Source organism: Diadema antillarum, unplaced genomic scaffold (assembly GCF_040938485.1).
Source record: "Diadema antillarum isolate AM-2024a unplaced genomic scaffold, OU_Dant_1.0 seq00000386_RagTag, whole genome shotgun sequence".
Classification (NCBI taxonomy): domain Eukaryota; kingdom Metazoa; phylum Echinodermata; class Echinoidea; order Diadematoida; family Diadematidae; genus Diadema; species Diadema antillarum.
The window spans coordinates 1,864,074-1,877,731 of record NW_027271384.1 but is presented as its reverse complement, the minus strand read 5'-3'; the positions used below and the strand labels follow the sequence as shown (position 1 = coordinate 1,877,731).

At 39.9% G+C, this 13,658-nt stretch overlaps 1 protein-coding gene across 1 annotated transcript in view; it reads left to right on the top strand.

Moving 5' to 3' along the window:
* Positions 1–1,333: 1,333 nt before the first annotated feature.
* The window catches only part of LOC139731890 (uncharacterized protein KIAA0825-like), a 29,194-nt gene continuing 16,869 nt past the window's right edge, over positions 1,334–13,658 (top strand). The window contains exons 1-6 of the mRNA XM_071642766.1: positions 1,334–1,455; positions 1,942–2,113; positions 2,705–2,869; positions 11,921–12,133; positions 12,474–12,647; positions 12,928–13,165. Of these exons, the coding sequence (XP_071498867.1) occupies positions 1,334–1,455; positions 1,942–2,113; positions 2,705–2,869; positions 11,921–12,133; positions 12,474–12,647; positions 12,928–13,165 (1,084 nt within the window). The remainder of the gene's footprint in view (positions 1,456–1,941; positions 2,114–2,704; positions 2,870–11,920; positions 12,134–12,473; positions 12,648–12,927; positions 13,166–13,658) is intronic.

Below are 13,658 nucleotides of genomic sequence, written 5' to 3'. Positions count from 1 at the left end.
ACCCCTTATAAGGAGTCTCCACGCTTTTTTGCAATGCAACGCGAAAATGAAAGGACTGCGGCAATTCGCTTGATTATGTCCATAAAGCTTCACAAGTTTCCTAGTTACTCACGAAATTTGAGCAAAATCGGTTTGAGGCATCATATCTAAAATCATGGATTTAAATGCGATGTCAAACGACCCATGCGAATGCTGAAATGCGAGCGATTACTGGCGTGAGTGTCGCCAGGCGCGGCGGCGCGGCAATGCTTGAGTGCAGACGTGGCGACTGAGTCTGCCACTCAGATTGTGAGTCTAGATGAATTACTCCCCATAGAAATAACTTCTGTGTTTGATTTCAGTCTTTAACACTGCAGTATACTTTTGAAGTTTTGTACCGCCATGTAGTGAAATATAGATCTGCGATAGGTTTAGATTTACTGACACTACTGACAGTCATCTTTACACCACGTCAAGGTAATGTCCTGATAAGATTTATATGGTAGTGAAAATGATCTATTCTATTAAAGAACAAATTTTAACTAATTAAAAAAGCTTTAACCCTCGCTTTCAGAGGATTGGATATAGACTGCAGTGATAGTACAATTAGTAGATTATAACCCTGAAAGGAAAAAACATGTTGACTCGTTACCAATTATTGTTAGATAGACCTAGATAGGGTCTAGTACTCCTGCATGCTATGATTTAGTACGTCTTATGAAATAAATCTAGTTGAGAAAAAACTACTGTACTTGGACTTCTGGAGGTGAAGGCTTTGTCAATAATCTCAGGTATTTACCACATTCAGTATGCAATTTAAGCTACCTGCTCTTACCTCAAATTTTATTTTTTTTAATTGTTTTTATCGATTTTCATGATTAAAACAAATAATGTTTTTAACCATCCAATTCCATCATGTAAGATGTAGCTTTTCCATTTCAGTCAAAAATATGCAGATGATTTCTTGTGAGAATGTTCTGTAAACTTTTAATACATTTTGTAAATCTTGGTAGGAGGTGCCATTCATCTTTGAGATTTTAAAAGAAAACTACCACACAGGCATTGTAATGTGATTGAGATGGGGTCTCATGAATTGGGTAGCTCCATGATTATACTATGAAATCTTTGCCTTGTACATATTATGTACAAGGCAAAGATTTTTATATAGATGATGTACTAAAGTTCTGTGTATATTATGAAGATGTGTCTACACTTCATCTTTTCCGTTCACACAGCTGTACTTCATCAATCAAGATTCAACCAATCAAGATTGGAGCGGACAATTTGGGTCTGTCCAGTCATCGCTTGAGCTGCTTTGGCTGAATAAGTTTGGGAAGACGGGAAACGCTGCACTATGTCTCGTCAGTGTGTGCTGCCCTCATTGACGGCAATGTTCCAGTTTGGCATGCCCAGCATGGACAATCTGGAGACTGTCATCGCTGATATTGATGAACAGCTTAGTCACAATGACAAAAAGTGAGTAGTTAGGAATGTTAGGGATCACAGTTACATTTTGTAAGTTATGTCAAAAATACATTTTCGTTACAATACGTATAATCATGCAAGGCAAGTGGATTTTAAAATACAGCATGTATTGGAAACCAGCTATATTAATAACTTGTTACAATGTTCTCGAACAACAAAAAACAAAATCTACATGTCCAAAAATTTGACCTCATCAAGTTTTTGAAGAAGGTGTCGATTGTTTTCTTGTTGTATGAGTTAATGTACATGAATTACAGATGAGAAGATTTCCAGAAAATTAGTGATGATATAATAAGAAAGAGTCAACCTGCCTGAGCAACCATCTGTTTGATGCGAGATGTCAGCCACCAGACTTTATTTTAATTTGTTTGCAGAGCAATAAGCCTCATTTAGGAACAATGTAATCATTTGAGCTGTGCAAGTCATGAGTATGCGATTGTAATTTGTAGAGTAAACCTTGTACTTTAATTCCTCCAGAATTGAAGAGACGCTTCAGAAGTTGGTGAAGGCTACCAACAGCCTCTCCCTTGACAACAACTATACCAACATCAAAGACGCCATGGACAGTCTGATCCAGACTCCCGTCCTGGAAGAGTGTGCCTGCCTCACACCAGATGCCGAGGATGTTAACACACTCTTCAAGGCAATTGTGAGTTTTCATTCAAAAGAATCCCTCCCCCCTCCCCCCCCCCCCCCAAAAAAAAAAAAACACCAAAAAACAACAACAACAAAAAACGTACAACCAGAAGAGAAAAACAAATCTGAAGAGAAAACAAAAATGACAAGATCAGATATGGAAGTGTAAGTGCTGCTTCATTCAGAACTCACAGTGCATCAAAGTAGATTTATTCCAGATTTGTAAATTATTTGGGTTTAAAAGCATGAAGTGTCAGTGCATGGTATTTCTGGGGAAAAATAAAAATTGTCTTCATTTTTTTAATCGAGCAGCTCTCAATAGTATTAGATTTATGATACCACAAAATTGCCTGAGAATACAAATTTGTCTTTCTTGTGTGGTGTCTGCAAACATTCAACAATAACATCAAAAGTTATTCTGTCTCGTTAGCCTAGTCTGTGTAGCATTCCATGAATTATGATTAGGGTTTGGTCCATGGTTGAAACATTTTGAGGAAAAAAAAAAGACGGCAAATCAGTGGACATGTTTGATGGGCATTTGATCTAAATATCAATTAATATTCTCTCTCTCTCCATCCCTCCTCCATGTAATGTGACTCCATAGCTCCATCATGCCAGCAGTCATCCCAACTCAGAGTCGCTGATCTTTGAACAGCTGCTGGGCCTGGCATCCCACGAAGGGCTAGGCCTTCCCATCAGGGCCCCGAAGCCTAGCTACGTGGCTGCCAGCACTCTGTCCATCAACACTGTCGGCGACTCCCTGGAACAGGTATCGTCAGTTTAATTGTAACACACTCACTGGGGAGAAGTCGCATGATGTTTCAAAGGGAAATCGTCCAAATGTGTGTTTTCTTTCAAGCTTGCTTCTTCAGGGATTTTTTTATGTTGTATGAAAGGGGATAACAGAAAACATAAAGCAACATTAGATTGCTTTGATGGAAAATTGTTTGAAAGTGTTTAGGACATAATGATAACACTCCACAATGCAACACACCCAATTACACATAAGGATATTTAGTGTACGTGGACACAGCAAGCACCTTGCTCACTATATGTATTTTCCTGTGATATATTCTTGCAATCTAATGATATATTTAGTAAGAATATATATTTATCATTATAAATACACCTCTAATTAAAAAAAAAACAACAACTTAATGGTCCCTTTAAAATTTATTTTAGCATATGTTGATATGTAAAGGTCTACAAATCACAAATTCTGGAAATGTTTTGATCAAGATATACACTTTTGTATGAAGTTGAGATTTGATGATGAGTGATCATGCTCCACACATAGGCCTACACACACTAAGGTACAATTTGTAGCTCGATGGAGGCTCGTCACAGTTTCTTTGATGGATGCAAACTGTCATTTAATCGCAACTACAATGTATACAAACTCAAATTCAGATATATTTGCAGGCAAGTCATTGGGTCCTGTAACCTCACTGGTTCTCACTTAACTGACTTCTCTTTCTATTCAAACAAAGTTTATATTATTTGTAATTGTTGTTGCATCTTGCTAACAACGCAACAAAACAAGTCATGGTAACGTTCACATACGCCGCAAAGCTTAATATGTCACAAAACTACGCCACAATCAATTTTACTACAGCATCACAGGTTTTATTTTTTTAATCACTTTATTTGTCAATTATTTTTTTTATTCACTAAACTCTGCCCCTGAGAATTCCTTGCCTTTTGTGATGACATCAACAGTAAAGACATCTGAAAAAAAAAAGTGTCACAACATCTCGTGTTATGCACCATACGTTGACTAATGAGCACACCCAAAATTGCAAGATGGTTCTCAAAGAATAACACCTTACGATTGATATTGCCATTGCTATTTAACAATGTTCTAAGACTCAGTCTACGGTCAGAAAAGGTGTGTAATTGTAAACTTTGTATTTTAAACAAAGCTGTCTTGCTACTGTGAGCTGGTGCACATTGCTATGACAAGGCACATACTATCAGATATTGTTATGTTGCCATTAAATATTGTCATTGCAGCTGCCTTTACTCTTGACACTGTCACAAAAGAAAAATTTATTTTTTTTATGGGGGGGGGGGGATTGAGCTGAATGGGCACATGATGAAATGAAGACTTACATGTAAAATATAAAAATGATGTTATCACTTAAAGGTCGTATTAATCCCTTTTCCAAACATCACAACACTTTGTTTGGTCAAAGAATAATGTCTCCCAACATTTTGTTTGAAAACTGTTCGCACCCCTCAGAGTTTAAAAAAAAAAAAAAAAAACAGAAATGAAAAACTAAGCCGAGATCACTCAAGAACAGCTCCCCTTTTGTACAGAGAATAATGATTGGAATTTTTCAGGGTCTTAAAAAACTTTTATTCTGCTCCATCAGAAAGAAATTTTCAGACTTATTTTTCTGAGGAAAGGTCTGAATTGCCTACCTCAACAATATACCAGCTTTATGAAAGGAATCTAACTTTTCAGGGTTGCCAAAGGGACACACAAACTTTAGCTTTTAACCTAATGTCTTCCTTGCTGATTGACTATAAGAGTAAACATGTTTGTCTACAACTGGAGACATGTAGGTGTATGTTTATTTCTCTAAGATAAAGCACCTCAGATATCAAATGATGAAAGACCCTGCATGTGAGTTCATGATACCATTAATGCTGCCTATAAATGTAGTTCCTTGACGTACATGCAGTGCAGAGACTGGCACGGCTAATATTTGTTTTGTGCAAGTGTAGAGAGAACGCTGTACAAGTTACTGTGTAATGTGGTGCACATATGCATTATTTCACATGGATGTGGTATGTGTTAATGATAAGATTTAGATATGGTGATGATTTTCATTTTCTTTTTGCTTCACGAGCCACGTGTAAAGGTCTAGGATAGGGTACCGGTACTAAAAGTAACTTATGCTACAGACATTTTATACATGGACTAAATTCTCATTCTCTTGCTGCGAGTTCTTTTTCTGTGTGTGTGCTGAAGGCTCAAATGAGTTATTGCGATCATTCATCGTCCGGCATGTGCCGTGTGCAAACTTTTTTACACTTCAGCTTCTCCCTGAAAACCCAATTACAAAATTTCACCAAACTTGGCGTGTAGTGTCTCAAGGGTGATGGAATCTCAATTTGTTCAGTGCCCCCGGGGACCCTAAAGCCCTGAGATTTAAGAATCATTGACTAATCTTCTTCTCCAGAAACAGAAGGGATAGAGCAAAGTTAGTGCTGTGAGTAAGCTTTAGTGAAAGTAGTTTCAAGTTTGTTCTTGGCAGATCCAGGGGTACCCTCTTTAGGACCAAGTGGGGGAGGGGTTCAAATTTGGGGTCGATTTTCACATTTTCCTCTGCTTGAAAATGCATCTATCGTCAAAATTTCACCAAACTTGGCAGACAGACATTATCGCCAGGGTGATAGAATCTCCAGTTCAAATGTGCGCTATGTCCTACTTGAGGTCCCTCGCGGTTGCTCAGAACTCGCAGATTAGAGAACTTTCAATAAAAAGATTTAAAAACTTCTTCTATAAAACTAGAAATGTTTTCACTAACTACACTAGTAAATGTACCTCCGAGTTTGTTTACGGCAGATCCAGGGTGGCCTCCTTGGGGCCAGTACCAAATTAGTCCCCAATTTTCACGCTTTCATCTTATTAAAAATGCATTGTCAAATTTTCTCCAAACTGGGTCTCTTGTAATTTTCCACACCGGTTTCTCCAGTGGAGGCCTTCTGCATAATTCATTTTTTCAGTCGACTGCAATTGTACATTTTGTATCAATCCCCATCTTTTTTGCCCAAGTTGATGAAATTATGCATTTTACATATCAATGAGCTATGCTCGTAGAATTATAATGATTATACTTTGTATCATTCATTTTTCAATGATGTATAAAAGCATACCTCTTTTGTATGATCCTGGAGAACCCTTTGCACAAAAGATTAGAAATATCATCTCCATATTGTTTCAAGTACAGGTGAGGTATTTTTTGGTAATCCTTCACATCTTTGTGAGAAAGACAGTATACTGTACATAGAATTGGTTCAAAAGTGTGCATTTTTAGTACATATTGCAAATATTTGGACACCATATATATGATTTAGGTAATCATGTGCACTTACAGCATACAGAGAAAGGAGCCACTTTTTCCACCTATTCTAATGAGTGCACATCATTTCAGATTTGATTCTTTGCAATTATTAAAAAAAAAAAATCTCTGCATTGAATATGAATAGATTCCTGTGAGCATAATACTTAGTTTATGGATTGGTGTTTATCCTATATGTTGATAATGAGCGGTACACCATAGGGTTAGAGTAGGTTTAAGAGATTTAACTTCTCATATTCAAAGAGTGGCTAGGCATAATGACAGCACACCAAAACGTGACTCAAACATTTTGGTTATCTGCAGTAACATGCATTACAGCTTAAATTTCAACTAGCAATTCTCCCTTTATGCTTAACTACATCCTCAAATTTTGCATTAAGAATCAGCTCATAAAGGTGTGATATTGGTGTAAAAGAAAAGGGTGAAGTTGGATGGTTACATATGTGAGCATCCAGCCCAAAACTCACATTAAGTGGCAGATTAGGATTCTCTATAATGGACCAAAATGCGACTGGCTGACTCAAAGTTTGTCTAACGTGGGAGAGTAATCTTTTCTCTTTCTACTTTCAAAATTTGGTGGCTTAAAACAAAACCAAACTTGAGCTATTAGCAGTTTTTCTTGACCATGTATCCAAGTGTATAGATATTTGCACAGGCATTGCATTTACAAATTGGATACGTTTTTATTGATACAACATACTTCTGCACAACACAACTGAGTAACCATAATCTTTAAATCCTCTTTTCTCCCTTTTGTATGAAACTGCACATCCCTACTCTCTCATATTTCAGTCACTTTTTTAATGAGTTGGGATGGTCCAATCTTAACAAGTTACCATATCATTATAGAGCTTAGAGCTTACTCTTTTAAGCTGTGTAGAAAAGTGGGAACCAAATCTTGGCCTTCTTTTTGTGGTTTTGAGCTGGGCAGTCACATATCATATTCAGCCATAACCTTAAGACGACACTTGATAATCTTTGCCTACTGTGATGCATGAACCTGGTTTTCTCGGATAGTGAAGGCAAGTCAATGTACACATTTTCAAGAGGTGCAGAAAGTGGACATGGTGGACTATATTATATGTGCTATATACACACATTAAAAAATATGAACATGCAGTATCCATCTACATGTGGAAATTACAGAAGATACCATGTACCAGCAAATATATAAATGACGGTAAACAAGAAAAATACTTACATGCACAGAAAATTTACAAGATCAAAGTTAATCTGGAGTAAAAAAAAAAAAAAAAAGTAGAAGGAAAGTCTATGGATTTTAAAAATCATAATTGTATCAGAGAATTATTTCATTCAAAATATGCAAAAATTAATATTTCATGTCCTTCTGATTAATAGTTGAAGAGATATGAAGATAGACTAATTTAACAGATGAAAGGTTTGTAAGGCCCAACTCGAATTTTCAATATCAAAGTGAAATACATGTAACTGTTGCAACTGCATAGTATGCATTGACAAGAGACCACAACAGGTTGATTCTTTGGTCTCAGTTACACTGGAAGAACATGATTGATCTGTGGATTTGTCCGCATGCACTTCTCAAAATAGGCCCAGAACAAATCCTGGCCATCTTGGTCCTCAGTCCAGAGCAGGTTAGGCCTGTCTCTGCTCAGAAAGAGTCTTACCAGGTATGGCAGCCGCTCATCTGGTATGTCCTCCAAAAATACCAGGATGACTTTGTCAAGTCCTGTTTCATTCACATGCTCCAGAGCCACTCTGACCTTGGTGATGAACCAGGCGTCATCAGCACAGCGGCTGCTAAGCAACAGGACAGTCTTGTAGCTGTTCTCGATAACGTGGTGGACAGCCTCAATGTAGTACATTGTAGCCCTGAGAGCTTCGTCGCCATAGGCAACCCGTTCGAGATGGGGCATCCTCTCTTCCAGTGCAGGTCTCAGGACGTCATGAACCCAGTCATCATCATCGTCCTGGCACATGATGTTGAGCTGATACTCGTAGTCAACTGCCTGGAAGTCTTCTTCCTCTTGTTGCTTATAACCCAAGATAAAAAGCTTCAACAGGAAAATCTTGTAGTTCAGCCACCATCGTTTCCTGTAAATCAAAAGTCCCAGCAGGATGACTGTGACACTGCCAAATGTGAGTCCAGAGATGAGTGGTGTGTTGATTCCACAAAAGTCACCTGGATGGAATGCTTCAAGGGGTAGATTCACAAGTTGTTTGAAGGATGCCTGCGAACACAAGGTTTCATTACGGGGAGAGGCATCAACGTTGGCCACATGGAGCCAGTTTCGGAACCATGCCAGGTTGCAGTCGCAAATTAAAGGGTTGTTCGAAATGTCAAGGCGCAAAAGAGTCTGAGGCATATATGTGTTTGCAGAAATTGTAGTGAGATGATTTGAGTGGAGGTGCAAACTTGTGAGATTCGGCGTGTCAGTGAGTAGATTTTTGTCAAACAGAGTTAGCATATTCACCTGAAGGAGCAATTTCTGCAAATTCCCAATTTTTTCAAAAGACTGTGGATAGATTTTCTGGATCTTGTTGAAATGTAGCCGTAGTTCTTTCAGGGATGATAAATAAGAGAACATCCCTTGTGTTAAAACTGTGATATCAGAATTGCCAAGGTCAATTATATGCAGTTCACATAATGGTTGGAACACCCACGGGAACTTGTGCAAGTTTGCCAAGTTATTTCCCCATAGATTGAGGTATGTTAGCGATTCCAACCCAGTGAAGAGAGATGAATTTTGATGCTCACTTACCAGGTCCCTGATACTCAACCTTGTGATTGACATGACTAGCATTCTCATAGATCTTGCATTTGTAAACTGATGCAGTGATGGAAAGACAGTCCGTGTCATCTTCAGGTCCAGGTATTTGAGGTTTCTCAATCCAGCAAAGGCACCATTTAATGTGAGGTACACTTGATAGGACAGATTGATAGATACCAGAGATGTGAGCTTGATGAATGTGTCTTCTGAAATGGTCCCTATCTGGTTTCCTGCCAAGTTGACTTTACGTAAGCGGGGCATTCCTGCAAATGTATTTTCATTCAAAGACTGTAATCTGTTGCTTTCCATGTTCAGTGTGCGCAAGGAACCCAGATCCCATGGACCAGCAAATTTGTCTATGTTGTTTGAGAAGAGATCCAATGTTTGTAGGGACAGAATGCCATGAAATACACCGATGTCCAGAACTGCAATGCCATTTTTGGACAGTAGAAGAGTTTTTAGGCTCTTGATACAGGCAAACGCATGGAGAGGCAAGTGTGAAAGTTGGTTCCGTGCCAGATCTAAGTAGATGAGTGAATTCAGTCCACAGAATGAGGTGTTAGTGATTGAGGTCAACCTGTTGCGCTCGAGGTCCAAGTAACGCAGATTTCTAAAGCCCCAAAATGCGTTGCTCTGGATTTGAGAGAGTTTGTTTAGCCTCAGACTAATTCCCGTCACATGAGGAAAGTCTAGATGTTGACCCTTGTGTGTGAGTGGGAGTAACGTGTGAATGTTTGCATTGGTGATCCACATCTGCTTGATGGTATAATTCCCCATGAAAGCTCTCATGTCGAACGTGAGGAGGTCCGTATCATTCAAATTGAGAACTTCTAGGTGGTGAAAATGGGAGAAGAGTTTCTCGGGGAGCTTCGAGAGGTTATTGTAGCCCAGGATGAGGCTTTTGATGTAACAGTTTCCAAGGGGAGCAAAACTCTCTTTCCGAAGATGCGTGATTTTGTTGAGGGTGAGATCAATCCGTGCTAGGTGTCTACAGGAGGAGAACTGAGTGAAACTGATATTTGTTATCAGGTTGTGGCTGAGGAAAATGTACTGCAAGGCTCTGATGGACCCGAAAGCGTTATTTGGGATCTTGGTCAGTCTGTTGTGGGACAGCACGAGGATTGATAGGTGGAAATTCTTATGGAAGAGAGCGTCTGGAAGTTGGCTGATGTTGTTGGAACTCAAATCAAGCACTCTCAAGTCTTGGAGGGGCTCGAACGACTTCCCCTCGATCTGATGCAGCACGTTCCATTGCAAGAGCAGAGTTTGGATCTTTCCGTATGTAGCAAATGAAATATTGGTGATGATTGCAATGTTGTTGTATGATAAATCAAGCTTGTTGAGGTTGTCAGGAAGATTCTGAGGAACGGCGGAGAGGTTGAGGTGAGAGCAGTCTGCTTGCGGTGAGGGATCCAAGCCAGAGGTGGAACATGAGAGAGGCGATGGAGATGGTGATTGTTCCCAGTGGCCGTATGATAAAGTCATCAGCACACTCAAAATCATGACAACAGTACCTCCAGCCATCGTGGTTTGCAGCAAAGTGATTCCCTTGTAATTTCCAATGCTGTGTGGGTATTCTGAGCTGCTCTATGAGAAATGGCAGACAGATGCTGTGTTACACTTGTTTGTTTCACTATCCTTGCCTGCTTTGAAAGAATTCATGCAATTTATGTTCTAGTATATGCAACCGTGTGCAATTAAGTGCTGTAATTTGAGTTTTGGTATTTTGAGGTGTTTAGTTCCCCTTTCATGATAGTTATGGTGATAATGTCTTATGCGATGTGTCATTAGTCACATGTAGACCTCTTTCTAATCGGTTCCTTCCTCAATTCTCTAAGAACCTTAGATGCCCCCAAACGAGATTCTCTCTGTCCATTGACAGGTCCATTGACAAAGAACAGACAGGTTGGTAAAAATCTGCCAGTGTGAAAGCAGTCAAGCAGTATGTGATTCCCTTTCCACAGTGAACTGCATGTGTCATCAAACAGTAGATCCACTATGTGATATTGATTGGACTTGAGGTATACTTTGGTGTTCATTTTGTGAACCCGGTATACCAGGTTCCCATGAGGAATGGCTTAAGATGGTGGTACTGAAAGTAACTTTTAATGTTAATTATGTTTAAACATGGACCAAATTCTCATTGAATGAATCTTCTCTTTTGTCTTGACTTCTTTTCCTTTGACCCGCTTAGTGAACTATTGTCATCATTCATCGTCTGGCCTCTGGCATGCATCATGCTTAACCTTTTCACATTTTCAGCTTCTTCTTGAAAACCCTGACATGAATTTTCAATAAACTTTGGCGGTAGCAACCCAAGGGTGACAGGATCTCAATTTGTTATTATGGGCCCCCAGGGGACCCCAAAGCACTGAGAGTAAGGAATATTTAATCCCCAGAGCCCCTAATTGAGAGAATCTTGAAATATCTTCTTCTGAAAAAAAAAAAAAAACAAACAAACAAAACATGGAAGTGCTCTGAAAAATCAACCACATAATATTTCTTGTATTTTGTAAAAAAGGATGTTGCCCCCATTGTATTTTGTGTTAAGCATTGTTCATGATGTTCATTTGCTTGCATCACAGCTGTGCTCATTTGAACTATTACAATTAGCTACTACCTAGCAGCACTGCATGCAGCAGTTAATTTGAAAGATAGACAAGAAAGCACAAGTGATGGGTAGACCAAAGTTTCTGAAATGTGAATTAGGAGTCTATGTTTTCTTCAAAAACTTACTCATGACATTACACCAAAAGGTGATAGCGCTGCCCCCTGCTTGTGCTTCTAATATATGGGAAAATATCTGTGGTCTGCTGCCATATTCCATTTGGCCTTCAGCCTCATCGAGTATGGCACTGGTCAGACAGTAGATAGTTCCTGTATTATGTAAACAAGCAGGGTGTAACTCATAGTTTTCATTTTGAATGCCCTCTGACTTTTTTATAATTTCTCTTTCTTCTTCATCTGTCCGAAAACCAGGAGAACGATACTCTATGGGAGGACATACGCTCTAAGCTTAAGCGTCACTTTCTGGACAAGCTGCAGTCCATAGAGCTGCCGGGGCCCAGAGTGACCCCTGGGCCGTTGTCCAGCATGGCCCGTGCCCAGCGGGTCGAGTGTCTACAGAGTCTCTGCATCCTCTATCCCATTAAGGAGGTGTGGGCCAGCTATCAAACCATTTCTGCAGACAAGGTAAGGAGAGCCACATTATTCCCTTTCAGTAATAGCGTGTGCAGTCTTTGCCTTCAAGGAATAAACAGATACAAACATAACAGCTAGGGACGTTCTGCAAGCAACTATGAAATATGCGACAGAATGCAATGATAACAAAGAGAAAAGGAACTCAACAATAAAATCTGCATGAGTGATATGACTTGCACGTAAAAGTTGCACAAGGGGATTTGGAGTCTTTGAAGGCATGCACTATAATAGAAAGAAAGAAGAAATATGTTACCCAAGTGATGCCACCTACTATGTCACCCAAAAGTTTCACAGGGAGCTTCAAAATGAGTTTCTCCTTCCTGCTGTACAGGTGGGCGTGTTCCTCAAGGACCGTCTGGGCGGTGCTGCAATGGAACTGGACGAGCCCCGCCCAAGGGCCACCCTGAGGTCCCTGGCGGAGACCCTGGGCACCCTCGCTCTGCACTTCCACGCCATGATGGAGGAGGAATGTGCCCTTCATGTGGCCGACGTCTTTGAGGGCGAGGTTAGTTCTCTCATTGCCATTGTGATTAAATAGCTGGCGTGTGTGTGTGTGTGTCAGTATGTATGTGAGTGTGTATGTTACTAGAAATACAGAAAGAGACATTGTTTAAAAACAAACAAAAAAAGTTGTGAAAAAGATGAAATTAGCTATCAACATATGAGCATATAAATAATGCAATTTTTGAAGACTATTCTTAGCTTTTCAGGAAAGTCCGTAGTTGTTTGTAAAGAGTATTCTTCTGTCCATCATTATAATCCTAGTTACTGGTTTCTCTCTTCAGGTGAGTTTCCTGGAGGCTGCACATGAGATCTACCTCTCCCGGCTCAAGGACGACCTGCAGGGCCGTGTGGAGGAGGCCTGGATAAACCTGACCCGGAGGGATAAGAGCCGGGCGGGGCCAGGGGGCGGGGCCTCCTCCAACGGGAGTGCGACCAAGAGCATTGGGGCTAGCGATTGGCTGAAAGGAGATGATGACCTCGGGGGCAGGGAACAGGGCAAGAAGAAATCATCAGAAGAAAGTAAGCGAGATGATAATCATCAGGTCCATTGCTGCCGACGGTGCCGTGTGTTTTGTTACGTGCTTCTGTGCAGTCAGTTGTCACTGAATTCTAACAATGCTGTAACTTGAACACATTCTTTCTGGCAGATCCTCAAAATGCTGACAAAGATATCTATAGTTGCCATGATCTGATTAAAACTTATGTACACAGAAATAACACTATGTAACTGCATTTCAATGGTACATTGATTTTATCACTTAAAGGGGATGGCTAGTAACTGATCAGTGGGAATCAGTGGGAATGCTGGGGGATGATTGTTCCATTCCTTGTGAGATTCATTTAAGAGTACATTATATATCTATTGTTGTGTGAAAATTATTTGCTTCAGAATGGTCTCATATTCAAGTAATGTGCAGTTTAATGTTTCCAGGTTAGCATGCCTGTACAGTGACGGGGCGATCGTTAACGGCCCCAATCCCTTATTGGGGCATTCCCACTGATTCCCACTGAT